Source organism: Hipposideros armiger, unplaced genomic scaffold (assembly GCF_001890085.2).
Source record: "Hipposideros armiger isolate ML-2016 unplaced genomic scaffold, ASM189008v1 scaffold_871, whole genome shotgun sequence".
In the NCBI taxonomy this organism is placed as follows: Eukaryota; Metazoa; Chordata; class Mammalia; order Chiroptera; family Hipposideridae; genus Hipposideros; species Hipposideros armiger.
In genome coordinates, this window is record NW_017732221.1 from 471,559 (window position 1) to 498,340 (window position 26,782).

General features: G+C 37.2%; 1 protein-coding gene across 1 annotated transcript in view; it reads left to right on the forward strand.

Annotated features, from left to right (window-relative positions):
• Positions 1 to 26,782, forward strand: part of GALNT3 (polypeptide N-acetylgalactosaminyltransferase 3) — a 61,129-nt gene that overhangs the window by 6,405 nt on the left and 27,942 nt on the right. Inside the window, exons 2-4 of the mRNA XM_019629848.1 lie at positions 17,471 to 18,096; positions 22,260 to 22,432; positions 25,837 to 25,986. Of these exons, the coding sequence (XP_019485393.1) occupies positions 17,582 to 18,096; positions 22,260 to 22,432; positions 25,837 to 25,986 (838 nt within the window). The 5' untranslated portion in view covers positions 17,471 to 17,581. The remainder of the gene's footprint in view (positions 1 to 17,470; positions 18,097 to 22,259; positions 22,433 to 25,836; positions 25,987 to 26,782) is intronic.

Consider the following 26,782-nt stretch of genomic DNA (forward strand, 5'->3'; position numbering starts at 1 on the left):
CTCTCTCTCTCTCCTTTTAGATTATTTGCAAAGCATGTAAAATTTCTCTTTCCCCTAAGCCTGCCGTGGAGTAAAATGATGTAAAAGAGGTACAGGAAAGAAGAGGGATTGGGCAGGCAGTACACGTGGTTTTTAACAGCAGTGACCACAGAAACTGCGGGGTAGGAAACTCGGTTCACTGTACTTAATTAGCCTATTTAATTTAGAATGCTGTTATTTCCATCTCATTCCTTTCAATTCCATGTTATTTTTGTTCCTTTTGGTTCTCTTCCAAGACCTGGGTTCTAGCATTTAGAAGTGAAAAGTTAACTTTGTGATGGAAATGGCTTGAAGCTTTGGTTTATAAGTATTCTACAACTGAGTACATTACTCACGGTGAGGATTTTGGGGGTGGGAAGCTTTTACATAAAAAATATAATTTGATTAGACATGAAAAGGGGGGGGAATAAAAGACTCCTAGGAGTCTTCCATCTCTAGGTCCGTCAGTTTTATTTCTTAAATAAATATTTCTGAGGTCCATCTACTTTTCTCCATTCCTATTACTACCATTGCCCCTTTCCTGGACCCCTTTCCTGCTGTGGCCTCCCTATGTGTCTGTCGGAATCCCTGGATGCTTTCTAGTTGGTTCCCCACACTGCACTCCTCAAGAGCTTTTCAAAATGTTGAGTCTTCTTACCCCCTGTTTGAAGGCCTCCATTGCCTTAGGATAAGGTCAGACTCCTTAGCACAGCCTAAAGGCCTGGCATGATTGAGCTCCTGCCCTGCACACACTTCCCTCATCTTTAACTCTACTCTGGCTCTACCAGCCTTTTTTTATTGCTGCGTTCTTCCTACCTCCAGGTTTTTGCAAGTGTCTCTTCCTTCCTCTTTTGGCCTGTCTGGCTAAAACTCATCCTTCAGATTAGCTTCCCCCTTTCAGCACTTACTATAACTGCAATTTTTCACTGGTCTTCTTTTTTTCCATCCCCCCTAACTATGGGTTAGAGTGAAGGCTATAGCCTAAAGAAAGTCCTGCTTAGAACGTGAGAGTATTAACTTTAAAAAAATTAAAATTTCTTCACAAAGGTAGCAGGCTGTAATATGTGGCTCATATTTTTAAAATTATATTTTATTAATGCCTGTATAATTTTATCAAGTAACTAGTTAACATTTATTGTCATAGTAAATATTAGTCCTTATTTACTGCTGAGCACTTATATGCCAGGTATATTTAAGCAACTTATGTGAATTAATCATTTAGTCTTCAAAGTAACCCTTCTCCTTATTTTAGACACAGGAAAATTGAGAGGTTAAGTGATTTGCCTCTATTATAAGGCTACTGAAATGTTAGAGCCAAGATTCACATCTAAGCAGTCTGATTCCAAATACTGTACTTGTATCCTACTTATGTATAAATAAAATTAAATAGGGTTATTAAAAAGCTTATAGCAGCCACAGCAACAAAAATTCAATCCATGCTCATCTCCCCCAGCCCTGATGCCTAAAGACAACCACTTTCACTTCTTTGAGATGTTTCTTCTGCTATTTATCTTTTGAAAGAATATGCTTATATTGCTACTTTTTTTTTTTAAGATTGTATTGGGGAATTGGGGGACGGAACAGCATTGGAGAATTGGGGGAAGAGGAACAGACAAGTTGCTGTCCTTTTGTTCTTCAGTCTAGTTGTGGAGGACGTCGCTTCACTGGCCCATGTTGGTATGGTGATCATTGCGCTCTTCCCTGGTGAGGCAGTCGCTCACTGGCCATCAGACAGCAGCTCACGGCGGCTCATGGCGGCTCACGGCAGCTCACAAAAGCGCACACCAGCTGCCAGCCAGCCCCACTGCAGCCTACGCCACCGTGGCCGACGACTCATGGCAGCCCAACTCCAGGTCGAGCTGTTGTTCACCATCTTAGCTGTAGAGGGTGCAGTGTCACTGGCCCACATCTGGGATCCGAATTGGGGCCCTGCTGCTCAGAGCTGGCCTCCCAAGCCAACTCTTAACCAACACACCGCTTGGCCAGCCCATATGGCTCCTTCTTAATGTATCAGTATTTGACATTATCTGCTAACTTCCCATTATGGTAGATAAATATTTAGCTCTTTCGCACACATGCTCCCTGCTTTTCTTTCCTCGACTTCCCAATATTATTTTCACATTTTTTGTTTACATTTTAGTGTTTATAATGATTATGTAAATACTGTTCACTACTGAGTCAAGCAAGTATATTATGAGTATGATTCTTTACTTATAGATACATATTTTTTTATCCTGGAGTTAATAATGAACTCATTTAAGAAAATAAAACATTTGCTTCATTTTTCTATATGTCAGTTTGTATTTCTACATACTCCAACATCTTCTCAGTATTAATTTTATGCATAATCAAACCTATCAGGTATATTGGTCCCTTTCGGGAGCTATCTGTCTACTTGTTCCAATTTAGACTATTGCTTTCTAAGCCTGTTGCATAGCTGTTGTTCAGGATTTTCTTTGCTAATATTTCTGTTGGAGTCTCTATTTCATAGATGCTATGGCTTTTGTTGTGACAGAGTGGGCCCTTCTGGAGGACAATTAATAGTGCAGAGAGGGCTTCTAACACAAGTTGTTTTCTTTGGGCACTTTGACCATGACCTTTGTTTTTTCAGATATGGTCCATATTTTGAACTGGATAAGACTTGTTTTTATTGTTACTTCATTCTCCTTCTTATAACCTTTGCTCTCTGTCATCACCTTTAGTGTTCATGGCCTCTTGCCCATTATTTTAGTTCTAGGTCTAACTCCACAGATAATCCAGAAGAGAGACCACTCCATTAGCTGGTCTTTTTCAGCATGGCAAAAACATCCTTAGCACACTTCACAATTTAACAACCTTCCCAGCCTCCCATTGATTCATTTCCTGAGTGCAGCTAACTCTACCTCCCAAATCTCTTCCCAAGGCTCCACACCCTTTCTACTCATCTCTTGCCTGGATTATTCTTAATAGTCTCCTAACTGCCTCCAGCCTCCTCTCTCAAAAAACCCATATTCAGCACAGCTTCAAGAATAATCATTCTAAATTTCAGTTCTGATTAGATCATCACCCTGCTTAAGCTTCCGCAAGGCCTCTGCCCTTTGCCTAAAGAATTAAGTACAAATCCCACAAAATTAGGTACTCCTCCCTTTCTTGTGTGGAGCTTGGCATTCAGCATATGTGTCATAGACCTCACTGTGTGGTCATCGTTTATGTATGGTCCTGAGGAAAATTACCCTATTTGAGGTCAGCTTTTGAAAAAAGAATTAAAGTTTGAGCTGACACTATTTTATTTCCAACTGAAACGTGTATTAAAAAGGTCTTTTTATACTTTTACCATGAAGAGTGTGTACTGCAAGAATTTCAGATGGTAACTGGATAAGTGGAACGATATTGTGTGCTTCAAATTAGGCAGATATATAGCCTAACCTTAAAGGCAGGCATCACTTTTATGCATCATTTTTAAAAGTTGATGTTATGGATTTGTGAAGAATTAATTTTGTTCTTTTACATCTGGGCATGTGGCAGCTAATGGAATGTTGACATTGAAGTCTTTTTGAATTTGGGGTTGGCCAACTGTAGCTCTTGGGCCAGATTCAGTCTCCCACCTGGTTTTATATACAGCTATGTCCATTTATTTATGGATTGTTTATGGCTGCTTTTGCACCACAAACATAGAGTTGAATAGTTGCAATAGAGACGATATGGCCCACAAAGTAAAAAAAAAAAAAAAAAAAAGAAAAGAAAAGAAAATTTACTACAATATTTAGCCCTTTGCAGAAAGTTTGAAAGTTTGCTGACACTTTTTCTAGAGGGGAATGGAAATTGAGAGCTGAAAGATGAATATCTACTAAATGAGTTTTAGATAAGCCTGTAGCTAGGTGAATGAAAAATAACAGCAAGGGAGCAAGCAGTCTTACTCCCTTGCTTCCGCACTCCCCTGTCCCTTAATATTCTGGGCCCTCAAAGGGAGAATGAATGGACAGAAATTGTCTTGCTACTTGTGAGTTTTTAGACTCCTTCATAAATGTTTGACTAGATTTATTGTATGCAACTTGTGCACCCCACTTCCAACTCTGTTCCATTCCCTTCACTAAGGTACTGAGCAAAACAGTGAGGGGAGCTCTTGCATTGGTGAAAAAAATCTGTGGTTACTCTCTTTTGTAGGACATTGAGATTGACTCCCTGATTTTATTGGAGATGATGGGATCTCACAGTAGCAGAAGGCAAATGGCAGCGCTTGAACACAAGTAGGTATATATGCAATAATGGAAAGCAGGGACATAGATGTAATCAGAAAGCATTGGCCCACAAATGCTTTCGGTAGCTAACATAATGTCTTTGGTAGACTTCTAGTGGTAGCTAATGAATGAAATAAGTGGGTCATACTACAGTACCACTTGTGTGTACAACAGAAAAAAAATTTTGGTCTGATAGCAAAAAACGTTGACTTTAGTAACACAGTTGAGAGTCAAAACCTCTCACCCAGTTTCGGATCCTGTCAATTCACAGGCCCACAGTTCTTTATTTGAATTGGAGCCCTATTCCCCTTGAGGTAGAATGCTGCACCATCACCTCAGGCATGCACTGTAAATCTTCCTCTAAGCCCTCCCTAAAAGGACCTGTCGCCATTTATTAGAGAGACTGTGCTTGAGGAAAAGGAATTACTCAGACCTTTCATGCTAATTCCTGGGGACTCAAAATACCATTGTGGCCCACTAGTCAAAATGGGAAGTTACCGTGGTCAGGTAGGCAATAGATGGAGTCTTACTACAAGCTTGACTCACAGAGGGCCCAGGTGGTCAGTAGCTCCACCCTATGCTTATTTCCCCAGTTCTTTAATACATAATTGGTGTAGACATACTGGATAACTGGCAGAATATTTGTATTGTCTTTCCAAATCATGGATTGAGGACAATTGTGACATGAGAGCTTAAGTGGAAGACTTTAGAACTTCTCCTCCCTTCTGGGTACATCAAAATACCATATCCCTAAGGGAATTGTTGAGATTAATGCCACCATCAAATATCTGAAATAAGGGGTGACTGGTTAGCTCAGTTGGTTAAAGTGTGGTGCTCATAACAAGGTGCTGGTTTGATCCCCACATGGGCCACTGTGAGCTGTGCCCTCCCTAAAAGAGTCAACTATGCCACTGTAGCATGAAAGCAATGTGTAACCAATGACCATGGCTGTTACCCAATAAAATTAAAAAATAAAAATAAAAGATCTGAAATAAGACTTGTGATATCTATCATATCTTGAGTTAATTCACTTATTTGGCCTGTGCAGAAGTCAGATTGATCTTAGAAAATGACTGAACTGTTGTAAAAGTAATCATTGGCTGATTCCAAATGTGTAATAGCTGATCCAGATGTAGTATCTTTACTTGATCAAATCATCACAGACCCTGACATTTGCTATGCAGCTATTGACTTGGTTAATTGCTTTTTATCCAGACCAATTTACAAAGACCACCACAAGCAATTTGCTATTATCTAGCATGGGCCAACAGTATAGCTTCACCGTCTTGCCTCGGGGCCAGGCTTGTTCTCTTGTCTTAGAAATCTTAATCTTCCACAAAAGAGCATATTGGTCCACTAAATTGATGATATTATTATGTTGATTTTATCTGAGGCACAGAAAGTAGCAAGTACTTTAGATGTCTTAGTCATGCTTATGAGAACTACAGGGTAAAAATTCAGCCCAAGAAAAATCCAGTGGCACTCTGGTCAAACATTTCTGGGCATTCAGTGGTCGCTGTGCTCAATAAACCTTTTTGGATTTTGGAGGCAACATATACCACGTTTTAATATGCTACTTGAAGCTGTCTACAGAGTAAACCATAAAGCTGCTAGTTTTTAGTGATGATCAGAGCAAGGAAAGGCTGTGCAGTGAGTCCAGGACACAGTGCATGCTGTGCTACCATTTTAGCTTCATAACAGCAGATCCAGTGAATCTGTAAGTGTCTTGCAAATACGGATCCTGTGTAGAACCTCTGGTAAGAACCCATAGCAGAATCACAGTGCAGATCTCTGGGATTTTGAAGTTTTGATAAACAAGTTTTGGCTTGCTACTAGGTAGATACCAAATGCCAGACCATGGGGTGTCAGGTTGCCATGTGGACTGGGCTTCTCATCATTAGCTGGGTGTTGTCTGACCTACCTGGCCATAAGGTTGGTCATGCATAGCAGCCATCTATCATCAAGTGGAAATTGTATGTATGGGACAGAGCTTGGGCAGATCCATAACGTGCAAATTGTGTTAGCAAGTGATTCAGACTTCTTTAATAACAACTCTTGTATTGCCTCCTCTCCTTCAGCCCATGTCTTTGACCTCTTAGGGGTTTCCATAATTTAGATGATGAAAGAAGGAAAACCTCAAACCTGATTTATAGTATGCAGATAGCGCCCAAGAGTAGATAGCTACAGCACTACAGCCTCACCATGAGTAACTGTGAAAGACAGTGGAGAAGGAAAATTCTCCCAGTAGGCAGAGTTTTGAATAGTAGATATGATTGTACACTAGGTCTGGAATGAGAAATTGCCAGAAGCAGAGATCTGTAATGGCCCACGGGCCGTTGCTAATGGTTTGACTGTATGGTCAGGGACTTGGAAGGAACAGTAGTGGAAGACTGCTGACAAGGATGTTTAGAAAGAGGTATAAGGATGGACCTTTCAAAAAAGGGAGACCCTGAAGAAATTTGTGTCTCTTCTAAATGCCTACCCTAAGACATATATTGCTCTCAATATTTAAGTGAACACAATGACACTGTGGATGTCAATCAGCCTTTCTCCCCAGCCACTCCAGTGCTTGTTCAGTGGGCCCATAAACAGTGGCCATGATGGTAGGAATGGAGGCTAAGCAACATGGACTTCCTCTTCTAAAGTTGACCTTGTTAGCACTACTGCTGAGTTCCTAATCTCCAGAAACCAACATTAAGTGCCTAGGGGCACCAGCCAGCCACTAGGCTGCAGGTTGATTATATTTGACTTCTTACATCATCAGAGGTTTTCCCTCATTAGAATAGATAAATATCCTGGATATGGAGTTGCCCTTTCTGCCAGCACCAACATCTGTAGACTCACAAAGTGCCTTAGGACAGAGAATATACAGAATGAGTAATGGAAGAGGAAGCTATAGATATCAATTACGGCCTCATGGCCAATTAGATAAATGAGGTTCATAGTAGCTTTGTACATTTTCCCTTTGCTTTTTATATGTATATGTTTATTTTTATATGCTAAAAAGTTTATCTCCTTCCCCTTCTTTTTCTTAAATATTATATAGAAGATGATAGAGATTAAATTTACTCTTTAGTCTTTAGGTAGCAGAATACTAGGTGGGACTGTGACAGAATTTGAGAAATAATTCATATATTCACGGCAGTGGGTACAATGGCTGTTGGCACTCTACATCTCCTCATTTTGAGGTCTCCCCTTCATTTGTAAGAAGGACATTTGCAACTTGTTAGGTGGGATATAGGATTGTTTTGTTATTGTACAGGAGTTCAGATATGTGGGAAAGTGTGCTTATGAGAGCTGAGTAGTCAAAAGAGTATTAGACTATGCTGCTTATCAATTTATTGTCTTCAACTCCAAATTCATTCTATTTCCCTACCCTTAATAATGGAGCTGGGCACTATAAATAGCTCTCCCTTGCTGGCTGGCATGATGTTACGTCTTCTCAGTAGAAGGAACTGGAGAAACACTGAAGATGGGAAGCAGTTTCTCTTCCTGGTTTCGGAGTGGCTCACTGGCCAGGCTCTTGCTGGCATACTTTGTCTCTACTGCTCAGCTGTCCCACACGGGTTTCTCCAGGGCTAGTAAATACATGGCACAGCTTTCTCTAGAGCTGGCATCCCCATGCCCCTACACTTTCTCCAAAGCTTGACTTGGAGCCTCAGACGACATGGACTTATTCCCCTGCCCAGGCCACTGCTCCCACATTCCCTTTAGCCCCACACATGTGCACATTGGGGATCCCATAAGATTTGCTGTCTAGGGAACTGACTGCCCAGCTTTTATCCCAGGCATCAGCCTGGAGCTGTATTGGCTCGGATGCACATGCAGGCACACTAGACTCCTGCAGAGGGCAGCTTCTCAACTCCAGGCTCCATGAGGAGCCAGCGGTTTTCCTCAGCACCTACCTAGCAATTTCTAGGACTTGACACCTCCCTATGAATGACTCCTCCTGAGACTCCAGAGGGCAGATTTCTGACAAGTCTCACCAGGGACTTGTGAGTCAGTGCTGTGCCCTCTCTGTAGAGATCTCTGGATCTCAGCCCTGATGAGAGGAAAGCTCTTCCTTGGGCCTCATCTCAGCCTTAGGGATAGCGGTCGCCCCTTATATCCTGTAGTCTTTAGAATTCTCTTTAACTCTCACTGACCCATTCCATTACTCAAACTCTTTATTAATAATAGATTAAACTTTCCTTGTTCAAATCACTATGGAATTTCTGTCTCCTTATAAATCCAAAAACCACCAACTGCTTACAAGGTAAATAGTTAGATGGAAAGATCTTTTGTTTTGTTTTTAAACAGAATTTATTTTTTATTTATTTATTTTTTTGTTTTGTTTTGTTTTGTTTTTAGCTGAGCCATCCTGCTACCTGTTGGCAGCTCAGCGGCTGCTCAGCTCGGGCTGGACTCGAACCGCTGTTGCTCAGAGCTCAAACTCTTGAGCGAGCTCTTAACCAACTGAGCCAATTTATTTATTTATTTTTAAAGACTTTTATTGGGGAATTGGGGGAAAGGGAACAGACAAGTTGCTATCCTTTTTGTTCTTCAGTCTAGTTGTGGAGGACGTTGTTTCACTGGCCCAAGTTGGCACCATCATTGTGCTCTTCCCGGGCGAGGCAGATCAGTCACCAGCTTCTGGACGGCTGCTCAGGTGGCTGCTGGCTACACACGATAGCCCATGGCAACCCAATGCCACAGGGGCTGCAGCCTACGCCGTCGCCCACGACTCATGGCAGCCCAGCTCCAGGTTGAGCTGTTGTTCAGCATCTTAGCTGTAGAGGGCAGTGTCACTGGCCCTCATATGTGGGATCCGAACCGGTGCCCTCTGGCATCCCAAGCCAGCTCTTAACCAACGCGCCACTCGGCCAGCCCTGGGCAGATCTTTTAAAATGCAGTGATTCTGTATGGGGGAAACATCAGTTAAATGGGTAATATGTGGAACCACTTGAATCACTCCTCAGAATTCCTCTAATCTCTAGTATGCCATAAATAATATATATTTATATGTTATGTGAAATTAATTCATAGGTGCAGATGTGACAGGAGAGAGTATGTGAGCCCTCCTCTCAACCCCCTCCTCACCCTCCATTGATAGTGTAGATCCATAATTACTTGTTTGCTCCAAACTATAAAGATAGAGTTGGCTGGTCCACAAATCAAGAGCCTGTCTACAACCTTTCACCTTCAGAGATGATGTTAATGGAGATGTTTTTCTGATCAGGTGTAGCTGAGAAGTTAGATATCTGACCATGCCTTCTGAGTGTTAAAACCTCTGCCTCACAGTTGCTGAAGGTCAAACCCTGTCACTAGGCTTTTTATCTCATAACCTGCAGATAACCTTTGTTCAGAAAGTCATCTTACTTTATGACAAAAGCCATCCTACTTTATGACAATGACACGCAGTTAGTTGTCAGCTGGTGGAATTTTCCAGCCACCCAGAGCAACTTGACTTTGTCTTGAGCTGGAATCTTTGAGGTTTGTCCTCTGCTGTCTCCTGTGAGATAGCTGTGTGGCTGACTCAATGCAGTTTGCTGTGCATCAGTGTTTGTTGTTTGTCATGCATCCATAAGTCACTTCCTGGTTAGAACAATTGCTGGCAAGGATGTGAGTGTACATGGACCGAAACATAACCAGAACGAATAAACCGCAGTAGCAATTCACCATGAAATTTGATTCCACCAATAAATACAGGCAGAAATCACTTCCTGCCACTCCTCCATTCCCTAACATTTTTGCCAACAGATGAGGGGCACTTAATAAAATTTCTGCCCAAGCACGTAAGGGTTTATTGTCAGAGCAAGTTTTTTGTTGTTGTTGTCATGTTTTGTAATTCAGTGATTACATCCATGTGATAATGTGTGCCAAAGATTCAATAAGTATTAATTCACAATAGTGTGCTTCTTAAAATCTACAACTTATGCTAGGATTTGGGGGTGTAATTCTTGGCATTGTGTGGTTACCCTTAACTCTTTACAGCGTGCTTTCACTCAGTATCAAGCAAGTTTCTTACACCAATTAGGCTTTGTGCCAATTAAAGTCAACTGGAACCAGACCTTAAATCCCCGGAGCTATAAAGTTTTATCGTCACAAATACAGAAACAAGAAATGGAAAGAACCACTATCCTCTTATTTTATTAAACGCTACTTTTACATGCCATTATGAAGTGCTCTGCTTTTCACTGCTTTAGAAGATTGCCGCAGTTGGGATTTTTAAATTAAAGTAACGTTCTTGCAATGCGTGCTTTTCCACTTGGAGGGACAACCACAACTATAAAGATAGATCTTATCTTGGTATTTTCCCTATCTGAATCTGCATTTAAACAACATCCCCGGTTGATTTATTGTCACATTAAAGTTTGAGAAGCTATAGTCTAGATAACTGGAAGCCACAGCTTTGTAGTTAGGTTATTTTAGTTTGTGAGATTTCAGTTTTTTCTGGTGAGATGAAAGCATTTTTTTTACCCCTGAGAATAATCCATTAATTTTAACCCAGTCTCATAGGCTGTTAGAATTATGCATATTGTTTTAGCCTTCCCAAGTATCATTTGTAGATATTTTTATTTATTATTAAAGCCTTTTTTGTAATGTCTACATATATGCTAGGACATAGATGAATATTTTTAAGACCAGAAGGCCTCTGAATTTTAACTTTTAGAAATTTATAAGGATTTAGAAGCTAGAAGACCTCTGAATTTAACTTAAATTTTTTTCTAGCTTAAAAATTATTTTATGGTATCCTCCTCTCTTCTTCTGTGAATTTGATCTTAATAATTAGTGAATGACCATTACGGATAGGTGTGGTTAAAGGTTTTATAATATGAGAAGAACATACCCTTCATCTGCTAATCATTTCTAACGTACAAATATAACTTATTATATGCCCAGTTTGCTGTTATGCTGATTTTTTTGTTTTTTTTTCAATTCTCAAACTTCTGAGTCCAGTTGGAAGTTGATCCTAGGAGAGATTTGTTTTGTTTCATTGGCCGTTTTACACAGGTCTTCAAATTTGACACGTAGTGTGGACTAGGAACATAGATGGCATTATTCCCAGGAATAAGAATTAAGAATCCTGATTTTGTTTTGCTCATGAATGTATCATGTGTCTTTTGTATTATTTATTTGTTTTATTGTTCAGAGTTTCAATTTTTATGTCTTTATGATGGGAATGAAATATTTTAAAAATGATTTTACAGCATCATAATTGGCAATAAAACTTCAAAGTCTCATTTATATCAGCATTAATTCCTGACCCCGTTCAGGAAACTTTGGGTCATTCTTGCTTTGGATTTCATCTTCTCTCTTCATGTCAAAATAACTGTTGCTCAATTTATATTAAGAATCTATTTTGGAAAACCTGTTTTTGGAGTGTTAGGAATCAATCATGTGGTTGCTTTGGGATGGATACAGCCCTTTCTTTTTCAGGTAGTTGTTTTGATTTGCTTGAAGTCTTGTAACCCAGACCAGTTATTCTTAACCCTGGCTGTTCTTTAGAATTATCTGGATAGCCTAAAATAACAAAAGCAGGGCTTAGGCCCTGCCATTAGAACAATTAAATCAAACTCTCTAGAGGTGAAACCTAAGGCACTGCGTTTTTAGAGACCTTTCCACTAACGTGTACCCAGAGTTAAGGACCATTCATGGAGATACTTACAGTTGAATATAATTTTCATCAATGAGAGCCTGTTGTTGTACCTTAGTGGGAAAGGACAAAAAAGTCATGTAAAATCCATGGGGAAGCTATGTTGGAATCTTGACCTAATCAGCAATCAATAAAAGAAGACTATTCCCTTCAGAAATAATCTGAAAAGAGCAAAGCATCATGTTCCTGCTTTAGTAGACTCTGCCACTAAAAGGCCTCCATCTTTTAATCTTCCGTTGTCATGATCTCAATCTCATTTTCAATCTTTATTTCCAAAAACATGCTCTGAAAACAGTTTTTGTTTAAACTTATTTGCCCTGAAAACCTTACCTGATGTAATATGAGGTTACTTATACTTTTTCCCTTGGGTTACCCCCTTATCTCTTTTTGACTCTTGAAGACCTTATTTCAGATAACTTCAGTTAAAATCTCAGAATTTTACATGAGACCCGAGTTTTAACACAGTCAAGGAAATACTCCTCTTCCACTTAAACTGAATGACCTTGGCCAAGCCACTTAATCTATTCGACTCAAAGTGTTTGTCAGTAAAATGGGAATAAAGAGCTTTGCAAAATTCTTGGAAGACTAAAGGAGGATTTATGTAGTAATTGTTTAACTATCAGGGACCTGATTTAACAAAAGTCAACTATTGTTTTTATTTCTTCTAATAGTAAATGAAATCTTGGTCCTCCATCTCTTTTTCAGTCTACAAACATGTATCGGTTGCCCACTATGTCACCAGCATTGTAGAAGTGCCACAAAAACAGCCATGAATGAGGGAGACACTCCCCATGTCCTTCATGAGCTTTCCTTGACTCCTCCATTAGACACATCCTAAACTAAACCTACTGAGTGACTGACTCCCTTAGATAACATACACACACAGTGATGGGAGTATTGCCCTAGTGATGAACTCTTCTAGTTTATAAAGTATTCCTAGAAAAAGAGCTCTCTTTCAAATGCCTCATTAATTCTATCCTTCTATGGGTGGAGACGATAGCCACAACTATGATTCTTGCATAAAATGTTTAGAGAAAACCATCGCTACGGTAGAAGGATCTAGTTCTGTTGTCTTCCTCTTCTCTTTGACTCCCCTGGACTCGTTCTATATTTTGTTAAAAGCATCCTAAGGAAATTACCATAGTCCTCAAATTTCTAATGTAGCCTACCTCTAGCTACTGAAGAAATCTAGTATCACTAAGAAAACATCAGTAGAGAAGGGGACTTTTAGTAGTTTTCCTAGGGACAAAAAGGAGGGTAAACATAGGTTAATTTATATCTATTCATCTATTGCGAAGTTGTGGTTAGGGAAAGGTGATCAGGTTCTATTTCACAGGTTGGGGATCATGAGCCTGTGAAACTTCAACATTTTGCTCATCCTTATCTTCCTGGAACTTCTTCGACCAGGTCATTGCCCTGTTAGTCTAAAAGTACCTGGATACAAAGCCCTAGGGTCTTGGGGGTATGACTACTACTAGTCTGTTGGATTCTCTGCCAAGGTTTATTTTTGGTTTTGCATTCAAGTTTGTTGGACCAGGTCTAGTGAAGTTTACTTTTAAAGTTCAACCAACAGTGAAACAATTCTCTTGAAGATAAGATGCAGATTGTAAAATCTAAGACCACTTGACAGGGATACTTTACCTGCCAATCTATTTTCACTTGATTTTCCATTGTTTGGTTTTCATTATTTCCCTGGTCTTTTTTCCCCAGTTATGTTCCCCCCCCCCGCCCCCGACACACACACACCCCTTAAATGTAGCTATTTCTCTGACCTCTTTATATACTGTAGGTGAACTCTTCTCTACCCTAAGACTGACTCTCACATGTTCATCTCTAGCACAGAACTTTCTCCTGATTTTCAGTCCCACATATCTATTGTGCTTAAGGGAACTCACCTTGAAAGTCCTACCAGCATCTCAAATTTCTCATGTCCAAAGTTGAACAAATTATCTCCCTAATTCCCACCCCAAATCTATCCTCCTTCCTATATTCCCTGACTTTGTTAATGTCATCACTTTACCCATCCACCCTTCCCCCCCCCCCAATTCTTCCCTTTCTCTCACCAAGTCCTGTTTGATGCCACTTCCCTGACTCTTGAATCAGTCCTCTCCATCCTTCCTGCTCTCTTCATTTTTTGGTGTGCATCACTTTTACAGATGCTGAGGAACCTGTGATTTTTCTAAAACAAATATAATGACCCTTCCTTAAAATCGTCCAATTCTTTCTGTTCAATCTATTCAGGACAAAATTGGTAGATTCCAAATTCACTTTGTAAAACTGGTCTTTGACTGACCTCCCAGCCCCATGTCCTGCCATTTCATACCTGTGCCTCCCACTTCTGCTGTACTCAGGATTGACCATGGCTTTTCTTGCTTTTATACTTTTACATCTGCCATTCACTCTCTTTCCTCTGTCTTGTCCACCTGTCTAAATTTTGCTTATCTTTCAAGATTCTGCTCAGCGGTGTCATCTCTGGGAAATTTTCCCTAACATTGCTCCTTATCCTCCATATTGCTTTCATAGTCTCCCATCATAGCACATATTACACTGCTTTGTGGTTGCCTGTTGACATGCCATATTTCATACTAGTCTTTGCTCCTTGAAGGTAAGAGGTATCTTAATTATCTTAATTTTGTAGCCACAGCTTAGCAAAACAGTTGAAACTTAAAAAGTTACACAGCTGCTGTGGGGCTCTCAAATTCCTTACATTATGTCTTCAAACAATGTAAAAAACTTAAGAGGTCATTTTAATCCTTATGTGAGGTTCTTAAAGGACCAAAGCTCAGAAATATTGGAATCTCATTTTTATGGGCAATATACATCATAACTGAGGTATCTTCTGGAGCCAAAGTGTCCATCCCATACCAAAAAATATATATAGAGAAAGAGCAGTCCAATTAGAAATGGTATATAGAATTAAGTATTCAAGTTCTGCCATTTTGTTTAGTCAACTTAAAATTTCTTGCTCAAGGCCAGAGATTCCACCTTAGAACTTGGTTTTCTTATTTTAAATTTAGTAATAACTTTGGAAGAGAAACTGAATAATGTGTCAAAGTTAGTTTTCAGTTTTACAAATGACATTTTCCTTAAAATATGTTGAGGGTTTAGGGGGGACAGGCTTTTAGGGAGGGCAGACCTTCCCCTCTACCCTTGCAAATTACTTGAATGATTATACTGGTGTGTGGTATGTAATTGTGTACTAAAACCCCTTCTCATTATGTTTTTTTTTAGCATTATGCAGAAAATCAACCTTCACTGTGATTTAGTCTGTCATCATTGTCAACTTTTTTTTTCTCTTTCTTTTGCTCCTCATGGCCTATATTAGGGTTTAGTAAACATGTTGCTCTGTTCTTTGGGTCAACTGCAAACAGTATTTTATCAGAACAAATATTGCTTTAATAACTCAATCCCTATTGCCTCTTTGGAGACACTGCAAGTAATGTTCAATGTCATTTTCTTTTTGCTGTTAGATTTTGTATTTGTGTGATGTATTTTTGTATTTGAAAATGGCTATTTTATAACAATACATTAGTGTTCTTAATTTCCTAATCTTTATTGGTTCTGTCAGAATTCACAAGTATTGTCAGGTGAGCAAATCTAGTAGAATGTCAGCTTACTTGTTGGCGATGCTGCTTTTTAATCTTAATTGGTTTAGTTAGAATAAAGGTTCATTGGTTCTGGGCAAACTTCATAACATAAAAGGCAATAGTTTTGATGTATAAACAACAACAAAAATATTTTCGATGTATAGCTGATAGTACCTGTAAGTATACCTATGCTTTCTTATGGATTCCCCCTTTCTTTATAATCTTTAATGTAGCCTTTGCCCCTTGATTATTAAGTTAAGATACTTGTTTTTTGCTCATGTAACTCAACACCAAAAAAACAAACAACCCAATTAAAAACTTGGCAGGGGATATGAAGAGACATTTCTCTAAAGAGGACATACAGATGGCCAACAGGCATGTGAAAAAATGTTCAACCTCACTTAGCATTAGGGAAATACAAATTAAAACCACAATGAGCTACCACCTTACCCCGGTCAGAATGGCTATCATCAATAAATCAACAAAGAACAAATGCTGGCAAGGTTGTGGGGAAAAGGGAACCCTGGTGCACTGTTGGTGGGCCTGCAGACTGGTGCAGCCACTATAGAAATCAGTATAGAGGTATCTCAAAAAACTGGAAATGGAACTACCTTATGACCCAGCAATTCCACTCTTAGGTATTTATCCAAAAAATCTCAAGACATTAATCCGAAAAAATATATGCACCCCTATGTTCATTGTGGCGCTATTCACAATAGCTAAGACTTGGAAATAACCGAAATGCCCATTGGTAGACGACTGGATTAAGAAACTATGGTACATTTACACAATAGAGTATTACCCAGCTATAAAGAAGAAGGAAATAGTACCATTTGCAACAATATGGATGGAACTAGAGAACATTATGCTAAGTGAAATAAGTCAGTCAGAGGAAGACAAATACCATATGATCTCACATATACGTAAATTCTAAAAAAACTGAATAAATGAGGAATGTAAACAGAAATAGTCTCAGAGTCACAGAGGAAAAACTGAGGGTTGCTAGTTGGGAAGGTGTGGGGATGAAGGAGAAGGGGAAGGGATGAGACAATACAAATTGGTAACTACAATATGGCCTCAGGGAGAGAAAAGACAGTCGGGGAATATAATCAATAATGTTGTAAATATTTTTTAAGGGGCCAGATAGACTCATGTCTTGTTAGGGAGACTCCTTCATAGTCGGTGAAGAGGCCTGACCACTGCACTGTATTTCTGAAGCTGATGTTGAATAATACTGTATGTCAACTATAATTATATATACATATAGTCACGGGACATGGAGTAGAGTGTGGGAATGGAGTCAATGGAATTGTAATAGATAAGCATGATATCGGGGGTGGGAGGGCAGTAGATGGGGGAGGGGGGTTTCTGTGAGAAGGGTGAAAAGGATAGCTATTGCATTGTTCTGTACACCTGAAACTAACAATAAAAAAAAATCAAATCAACATGTTGTACACCTTAAACTTCCACAATGTTATATGTCAATTATATCTCAATAAAGCTGAGGGGGGAATAATTAAAAAAAAAGATACCTGTTTTTTGGACTCAAAATATATTTATAAAAATGATTTTATACATATTATGTAATGGCTATTAGCTAGAGTTAACAATGTCTTTTTTTTTTTTTTTTTTAGCTGAGCCACCCTGCCATCTGTTGGCAGCTCAGCAGTATAGCTCAGCTCGGACCAGGAATCGAACCGGCGACCCTGTTGCTCAGAGCTCTCACTCTTGAGCGAGCTCTTAACCAACTGAGCCACTCGGCTGGCCTAACAGTGTCTTTTTTACTGGAGAGAAAGCCCTAATATTTTATAGCCAAATAGATTGTGGTTAATTTTAGCAGTTGTGTTCTTTCAAAAGTTTAATTTTCTTGAGGGTAAGATATCTTTGTATTCTTATTCACCATAAGAATATGTTGTTTGTAGCTCATGTTCTGTTGTTGGTTGAATGAATGAATTGAACCATGCCTACAGGAATGAATAGCTACTAATGCCATCTATCATTTCTGTTTATAGGTATATTGCCATTTAACGAAACCTTCTTGCCAGCAAATCTATGATAAAAAATATAAGTAAAAGAGGAAACTATAACTGTTGTTTGTCAAGTGACAAGCTTTTAATGTCAGAATGGCTCACCTAAAGCGACTAGTAAAATTACATTTTAAAAGACATTACCACAAGAAGTTCTGGAAGCTTGGTGCAGTAGTTTTTTTCTTTGTAATATTTTTGATTTTAATGCAACGAGAAGTAAGTGTTCAATATTCCAAAGAGGAATCAAGGATGGAAAGGAACATGAAGAACAAAAACAAGATGTTCGATTTAATGCTAGAAGCTGTAAACAATATTAAGGATGCAATGCCAAAAATGCAAATAGGAGCACCTGTCAGGCAAAACATTGATGCTGGTGAGAGACCCTGTTTGCAAGGATATTACACAGCAGCAGAATTGAAACCCGTTCTTGACCGCCCACCTCAGGATTCTAATGCACCTGGTGCTTCTGGTAAAGCATTCAAGACAACCAACTTAAGTATTGAAGAGCAGAAGGAAAAAGAACTTGGAGAAGCAAAACATTGTTTTAACGCTTTTGCAAGTGACAGGATTTCTTTACACCGAGATCTTGGACCAGACACTCGACCTCCTGAGTACGTTGAAGAATATTCATTGTCTACTATTTATCATCAGGGTTTGCAGGGGCGGGCTGTTACCTAATGAAGCTGCTTGTCCTTTAGCACTCTGAGGCCAAAAATCAGCAAATACCATTGTTTTAAATCTGTCTTAATTAGTTTCTTGCTTATGATTATTGAGGCTAGATATCCATATCTAATTTTAGCGAGGCATTGCTGATGTGAAAAGTTATTATCTTAGAAATTAGAAACTGAATTCTAGATCTGACCTTTAAAGACCCATGAGGAAATTCCACTGTTCTGAAATGATTTCTTTAGTTTTCTCATCTATTAAGGAGGAAATATGGGGCAGTTTTTATGGGAAATATAGGAGGTGGAGGAGTTGTTTCCATTCCTCTGTGTATGACTATAGAATAGAAATGTTAAAAAAAATAGTGCCAAGGTTTTAGGGCTGTTAGATAACAATGTTTTATGAATTAAGTCACAGACTTAGTGGTTACTCTCTGTGCTATAATTATATTTCAGAATGCCCTGTGTTTTTAACCTTTCTCTTAAGGGACAATATTGTTATAATTACTAGTTCAACTATGATGCCTTCTCTAGAGTTTTGTTGACTATGTTCTTGCCCTTTAGCTCTGACAGGCCAACACTGCTTTTTATTGTCAGTTTATTCACATGTTTATTTCTAGTATACAATATTTCAATTAAAATTTCCCCCAGATTCCACTATGCTGTCTGTTTGTCCTTAGTGAACCATTTTGTTACTGTTGAGGTAGTGTTCGAATGCTCTGTTTGAACTGAAATAGCTAAAATGAATTTCTAGCACTTTCAAACCATCTGTAGATTTGTTGAAAGTGCAGGGTAGACAAACTGTAAGCAAACGATGACTACATATTTTGCTTTCTGGTTAAAATAAAATTACATTTAGAAATGAACCTGAAGAAAAGGAGTTTTGTAAATTTAGGCCTATTGTTTCACTTATATTTTTCTAGCTTTATGATCTGATCATAAATATCTGTTCCAACTGTGGGTCCCTCAATATTAAAGTTGTATAGATTAGATTTCTATTGTTCTAATCTGTGTGATTTAGGGTTATGTTGCTCATCAATTTTTAAATGAATGTGTGAAGAAAATGAATGTCTATAAAACATTCTAGCTGTTATAACATGGTACAGTCCTTTTTTTTCTATTAGTAGGTTAAAATGCAGTATTGCACTTTACTGGTTTGGGAAGAGATTTTGACTGAAAAGCAATCCACATCACAAATCAAGCATGACTTTTATTGTTTGATGTGACAGTCAATGTCATTTGAAGATAAGCTTTTGTCCTCCCAGTATAGCATTGAGAAGCTGCATTAATATTCAATAATGTTAATCATTAAGCAAAAAACAACTAAGCACATAAAGAACCCTTTTTGGGATAGGCATGACCTATAACTGTGAAGAATTGGTGAAGATTTAATATTTTCTTACTTCATTATTTTTTTTTAACTTTTAAATACATTTTTTACTTTTCAGTGTAACCTATATCAGAAGGAACACATTTTCTGAAGAACTGTTGATCTTTTCCATGCTTATTAGAAATATAAATCCTGTTTCTCTCAAAGCCAAATGGTCATGTGACTGATTAATTTAAGCACATTTCTATATACCAAATGTTTCAAATGGTTTGACTGGGAACATGCAGTCACTTTGGCAAGTTATTTTAATTTCACTACTTTAAATACATGTGAAACAGTTTTTAAAGCATAAGTTTAATGTGCTAATTGTTTAAAAATAAATGGGGTTTATGAAATAATGTGAAATTTTATTACCACTTGCATTAATGACATAATATGACACTTATACTTGATATTAGAGGTTATCAATCAAGCAAATAAATCGTAGCTTAAACTGAGGGAACAAATTACAAGATTACAATAGCATTTGATTGGAGTGAATTTTTGTGAAGTTTTATACTTTAAATCTTAAAAACCTTTTTGTGATTCTTGATTAATACTAACTTAGTCACATGGCAAATAAATGTAGGGGGGAAAATTTTTTTTTAAATCCTCAAACTCCCTCCCCAGAATGCTTACAAAACAACAAATCATAAGGTTTCTTTTCATGTTAAAAAAAATAAACTGCTATAATATGGAGATTTTCATAATTTTTACTTATAGTTTATGTTGGTTCATAAATCTTTATGTGTCAAAAATCCAAGCTTATATTTAGTCATTTGTTTCTGTGTAATTATAAGTTAGGAGCACATATGAATAGGCAGTTTGTGTTTGGACATTATTTTTAGTTGGCAGTTTATCCAAAATTCAATTTAGAATAAATCATTTGCTTTCATCTAACAGTGAGGATGTATGTGATTATTTGGCTCTGACTATGCATGTATATTAATTACACTTGGAAATGATGAAGGCTCTAGAGAGCAAAATCACTTTTACACAGAGCCTTCCCTTCCTTTGCCTCCTCAGTTGTGTGGATAGCCTCTCAGTACTTTATTGTCAATCAAATTTCTTGGTTAGCATTACAAATATTCCACTCTAAAGACCTCCACCCTAAAGAATCTGAAACAAATTTGTATTGAGGTCTGGCTAAAAGAGTAATGATGAGAGTTTGTAGGGTGGCAGCCCCAGGTCTCTAATAGCAGACCCGTGGCTCTGGGTTTCCCATTGGCCCTGGTAGAGTCGCTGGAGTGTTCTGGGCTCTTATCTCCATGAGTGAATGATTTGCCTCCTTATCTTGGAGTTAGAACAGCACTGTTTGTTCACACACTGTATTTATAGTGCCTTTGGACCTTGTAGGAGAATTTTGTTATTTAAAATTATACAACTATTTATGGTTTTTAAGTGAACTTAAAGATACTGTTATGTATTTATCTTTTACCATAGACCACACATGGTTTATGTTCCAGGTCACTCTGGCTTTAGAATGTTTTGAAGCCCTCTCCTACATGCTATTTCATTTGATCCTCACCTCAACTCAGTAGGCCAAGGGACTGTGTTCAGCTCCAGCCTCAACTGCTAGAGGCTATACAGGTCTACCCACACCTCAACACTTCATATAAAAATGAATTCAAGATCCATTTATAACTAATGTTTATAGATGATGAGTAGTACCACTAATCAGTCAAAAACTATATACTATCTCCTTGTGCCTATTAGTGTTTCATGTAGCAACAGGAGCACAGGACTTTTAACATGGACATAAGACTTTTATTTTTAATTTTTAAATACATTTTTTTTAAAAAGAAATATTTAAAATGCTAGGTCTCAAACAATAGGTTGAATTATTGGAGCAAAATCTGTATGGCATATGGTATAGGGTGGGAACTTAAGTTTTGCTGAATGATGAACATCATAAGAAAATAGGTTATACCGAGGGTGCCAAAAAAATGTATAAATGACACTTTGGTCAACGTTGCTCAAGCAGTAGTTCGCCATAATCAGAAGTGTCTGGATGCTGATGGTAACCACTTTGAGCACCTCTTGTAATTGCAGAAGTCAAACGTGACTTGTTTTCATCTTTTGTTATCGGTATACAAGTATATTGAATACTACAATTTTAGTTGGTTTTTTTCCTTTCTTAAAATGTGTATATATATTTTTTGGTACCCTCTGTATATAGTAAGCTTTTTTTTCCCCTTTGGTTTGAATATGATTAAGTAAATTAGTTAAACAAACTTGGAAAATATTATATACTTAGGAAAATATCTAATTTAAGATAATCTGTACAAAGATGAATATTCACTTAATAAAATTGTAGTTTTAAAAATTGCACATAAGAAAAATGTACGATTTCTACAAGGAAGAAGAAAAACTTGGTTTTTATTTGAGCAATTACAAGTATTTGCCTTTTTTGCAGGCATTTGTCTCACTTGTAGGTTATTTTCCTAATTTCAAATGTTATTTGTATTTAAAATTATATTGTTGAGAAAGTTTACAATAGCATATTTTAATCCTTGACATGTAATCTGTATTAGTGGACATGATCTCTGGGTGAGTGGTGGTCTGCTTGTAAAAAATTTTGTTTTGATTCACTTACAGTTACACAGTGTTAAGATCATCTTACATAGTAAAACACTTCACTAACATTTCCATATTGATAAAAGTTAAATAGTTTTAGTAATGGTATAGCCGTGACATAAAGCAATGAAAATCTTAATTGTTCTTCTGCTTTGACTTTCTCTAGATGTATTGAACAAAAATTTAAGCGCTGCCCTCCGCTGCCTACCACCAGTGTCATAATAGTTTTTCACAATGAAGCGTGGTCCACGCTGCTTAGAACTGTCCACAGTGTGCTCTATTCTTCACCTGCCATACTGCTGAAGGAAATCATTTTGGTGGACGATGCTAGTGTAGATGGTAAGAAAGCACATGCAAATTAGATTGTTTCCCAGGTAAATCCACGTGGTGTTGTCCAAAGTCTGTTTGGTTATGTTGTATTCGCTGTCTGCCATCTCTGAGCTTGACTGTATAATAGCTTGGATGGTATCTATAGTGGATAAAAATAAATTGCAAGAGTGTCTATGTTCAAATATTTTACAGTTCAGAAATGTATGAAACACCATTATTCATAATGTTGTAGTCCTCAGTGTATGACTTTTATCATAAAGCACAGTGGTTAAGAGCAGACTTGAACCTTAAATCAGGCTGCCTTGGTTTAAATCCCAGCTCTGGTTCTAACCCGCTGTGTAACTTGGGAAAGTTATTTAACCCCCTAGGCTTCAGTTTCTTTACCTGTAAAATGGGGAAAATGCCATATTTCATCAAATTTATTATATGATATGTCATTAGTTTATATACTACTAGAATGTAAAACCCTCACAGCCAATTAAATTAAGATGCCATTGATTATAAAACGTATCCAGTTGTGCAGCTTGGAATTGAGGAGACACATAAATAGTATGTGACTCCTAGGGTTGTTTTAAAGATTAAATGAGTTAATATAAATGATATATAATTAATATAAATAAGTCATTAAAAAGCACTAACGAGTCACCACATCGTGTTTTATTTTGGCGCTTTTAAATTTTGCAATATTGTTTACAAAGTTAGCCAAATTCTTTAATTCTTTGCCACTTAAAATTATGAGTCAATAGTCAGTTAGTAAATTACATATTTTAACTGGAAATCACAAGGCTAATCTGACATCTACTCTAATTTGCTAAATTTTCAAACATTACAAGCATTTAAAATACCAAACAGATATAGATATTTTCAGTGATTACAAAATTTATAGCTGAATGAGCCCAAGTTTAAAGCCAGATTCCTTAAGGTGAAAATCCAGCTCCAGCACTAATGAGCTCTTTACACCTCTGTAAAATGGAGTTAATTCTCTTTCATCAACTTTAAAACAACATTTATGATAAAATAAATAATTTCTAGTAAGCCTTCAGCTGAGAAACTTCATTTTTTAATTGCACAAACAAAATTAATAGAATTAAAGGAAATCAGAATGAAAAATGATATCAGTTCATAATCTTTCTGTTTTGATCATTTTAATCTTTTACTTTTCTCTTTTGATCACTGTCTAAATACATATAGAATGTTTATCTAATTTATATCCATGTCAGAAATTCAGTTTTGTGATTTGACATTTTCACGTAACATGAGTAGCCCATTTCTTTTACCTTCAAAACTTTATTTTTTAATGGTAATTATGGACTAGATGTATTTTACTTAACCATTCACCTTATTCAACTCATATTGTTACTATACATTGCACTACAATGAATATATCCTTGTGCTTATGTTATTTTCCTTCTTTTGAGTTAAAAATTTGGATAGATTAGAAGTAGGACTGCTTGACCAAAGGGTATGAGTATTTTTATAATTCTTTATAGCAATTAACAATAGACTTGGAACAGCTTTCTTGGTGAGGGGTATCTTTGCATACTAGTGTAACATGTCTTGTTGAATCAGGTAAAAAGCTGTTTAATAAATACCCTCTGTGGAAAATATGTCCCCAATTGCTGTGAGTAGCTTGTGAAGTGGAAACCATAGTCCCTGATTTCAACTGGCTTAGGGAAAAGCAGCATAATTATGTGGATAATCAAGTAAGAAAGAGGCAGTTAAATACCAAAACAAAAGGTAATCAACCTGTTCAGAGCACAAGCCTTGTGCTCAGCCCTATGTTAAATGCTTCATTTGTGCAGTAATCTCTCGTTTTATTCTCCCAACAATTCCCTGTGAGGGTAAAGCATATCATCCCCATTTTATAGGTAAACTGAGCTAAAAAAGGCGAAATAACTTCCCCAAAAGCACGCAGCTAAAAGTAGTGGTGCTATAAATTGAACCCACCAGGTCTGATTTTATAGCTTTGTGCTATTAACCTCACAAAAATCGGGGTGTGGATGGGGACTAAATTTAGGGGGTAGATGAGAATTTATAGGAAGTTCAGGTGTGGGTAAATGAATCAGTTTCTTAAATTCAAACAGTGGGACAATTGATTGAAAGACTCTAGAGACGCCATTAAAAAAAAAATCCCCATTCGGACCTTTGAAATGTTTTTATTTCATAAGTTTCTATTTTACAATCTATGATTAAAGCAGAAATATCCATAATTATATTTTTAAGACAAATTACAATCCTGCTTGTCTTTCAGAGAATTAATTCTGAGGTACTTAGAAGCTGTTTAAAAATGTTAACATATTGCTCTGAGACAACAATGTTTAGATTTGTTTTTCCACAAAAGTTTTTCCCAGACCTTCACTTCCTATATGAATATTTAGGTTTTTGAATAAGCAGCTCTCTTATCTGCACCACTGGAGAATTGTAAAAACATACATATTCACAGATAAAGCCATCTGCATTTGCTTCTGAAATCGGGCAGAAGCAAACACCTTCCTCAGTCTTTCTGAGGCTGTGTTATGGGTCCAGGAAGTGCCCTGCAAGAACTGCATTATGTACTCAACAAGGAGTAAAACATTTAATGGTGAAAAGGCAGGCTTTAAGACGTTGTTTAAAAATACGAACAACACTCGACTGACTTGTTTAATGTGTTTTCTTTTACTTACTGTCTTAACTCTTGCTTACAATGTATCTCATCCAAAATGGAATATTGAATATCTTAAATTATACATCCATTACTAAAAATTTGCCTCTGTTTTTAGCTTCATTCCTGATTTATGTGCTTCTTTCTTCTTTCATATTTTTACTGGAAAAAATTCTGTGTCAGGAGACTCCAAAGCTTTCGAAAATTTTCTGCTGAGTGTTTGTAGAAATATACGCAAACTGCTGTAGCCCTGGACTTTCTTACTTGCTTTTTTTTTTCAATATTTCGGTCATATTATTTTGATCACTGCCTAAGAAACAGAGAATCCTTTTGATACTTGGCATTTTTCTTTAAATTTCCAAATTAAATATCAATTTTAAAAAGCATCAAATATCTTTTTGGCCAAATTTAGTTTCTTTTACTCTCTTAGTTAATTTTCTCAGATCTCTAAATGAATCTTAACTCCTGGGGTCCACTCCATTTGAAATCTCTCATTTCCCCCCAAATCAGTCACATTTATTGATATGGCATGTACAAGTTAGGTATGTGTTATGATGTTATATGTTACAATAGTTCAGAAGTTAATATTTGCATATATAGCTATTTTTTCAATAAAGAGTTAAAGATATAATTTACATCTTAATCTAAAAATGTGTGTAACTGTTGAGATTATGAATGTGAAGGTATTATTGCCCTGTGGTTTCATTGTTAGCTTTTATATGTCATATATGAAAATAAACTTGAGTTAATCCTGATTTTTTTTTTCTTACAGAGTACTTACACGATAAACTAGAGGAATATATAAAACAATTTTCTATAGTAAAAATAGTCAGACAAAGAGAGAGGAAAGGTCTGATCACTGCACGGTTGCTAGGAGCAACAGCAGCAACAGCTGAAACGCTCACATTTTTAGATGCTCACTGTAAGTATATATGTATAGGCATAGTTGTAACATTTTTCTTCCCCCACCCCCTGATTTAAAAGGTAAGGGAGCCTTTCTAAATGCCTAATTGCATTTCCTTTAACATCATTTTCAACTGGTGATTATAGACCAAGCAGATTACAGCTCTGTGTAGGAACTTCCTTTCACTTATGCAAATTTCTTACCTACTTTATGATTAAGGCTCCGCAACGCTAATGTCTTTCAGTGACCAGCATTCCCAGTGAGTTATCCTTCCCTGGGATTTTTTTCAGATACTTGGTGTGTCAAAAAATAAAAATAAAAAAAAAAAAGTTTTTTAAATGAGTGAAACTTTTGTTTGTTTAAATGTAATCAACCCTATCATTAAACTTTATCCGTGTGCTGACACTTTTAAGTTGTGTATTTCAGTTTTGTTTTTTATTTTTCTCAATGATCCGCACATTTCCTTCTTGTGCCAAGTTAGGGGTTCCCCCTCTAACTTTTTCTGCTATCTCTCCATGAACATTGTCAGTTTTCAGTTTTTGTTGCTGCTGGGTTTTTTTTTGTTCTGTATTCTAATGTTATTTTTCAGTGTCAATGATTTCAAATAAAGTATTTGGAAGGCATTTTTAGAGTCAATGTTTAATGTACATGTTAGGTATTACTAAAATGTCACTTAGTCCCTTTACCTCTAAGTTTAGTAAGTTTTACTTTTTGTACGAGTGTTTAATTTGAATTGGCCAGCCCTTGGTTATGTATGCCCCAGCAGATGGTTTCCAGCATATGTGAATTGTCACAGAAGGGCTTTTAGGTTTGT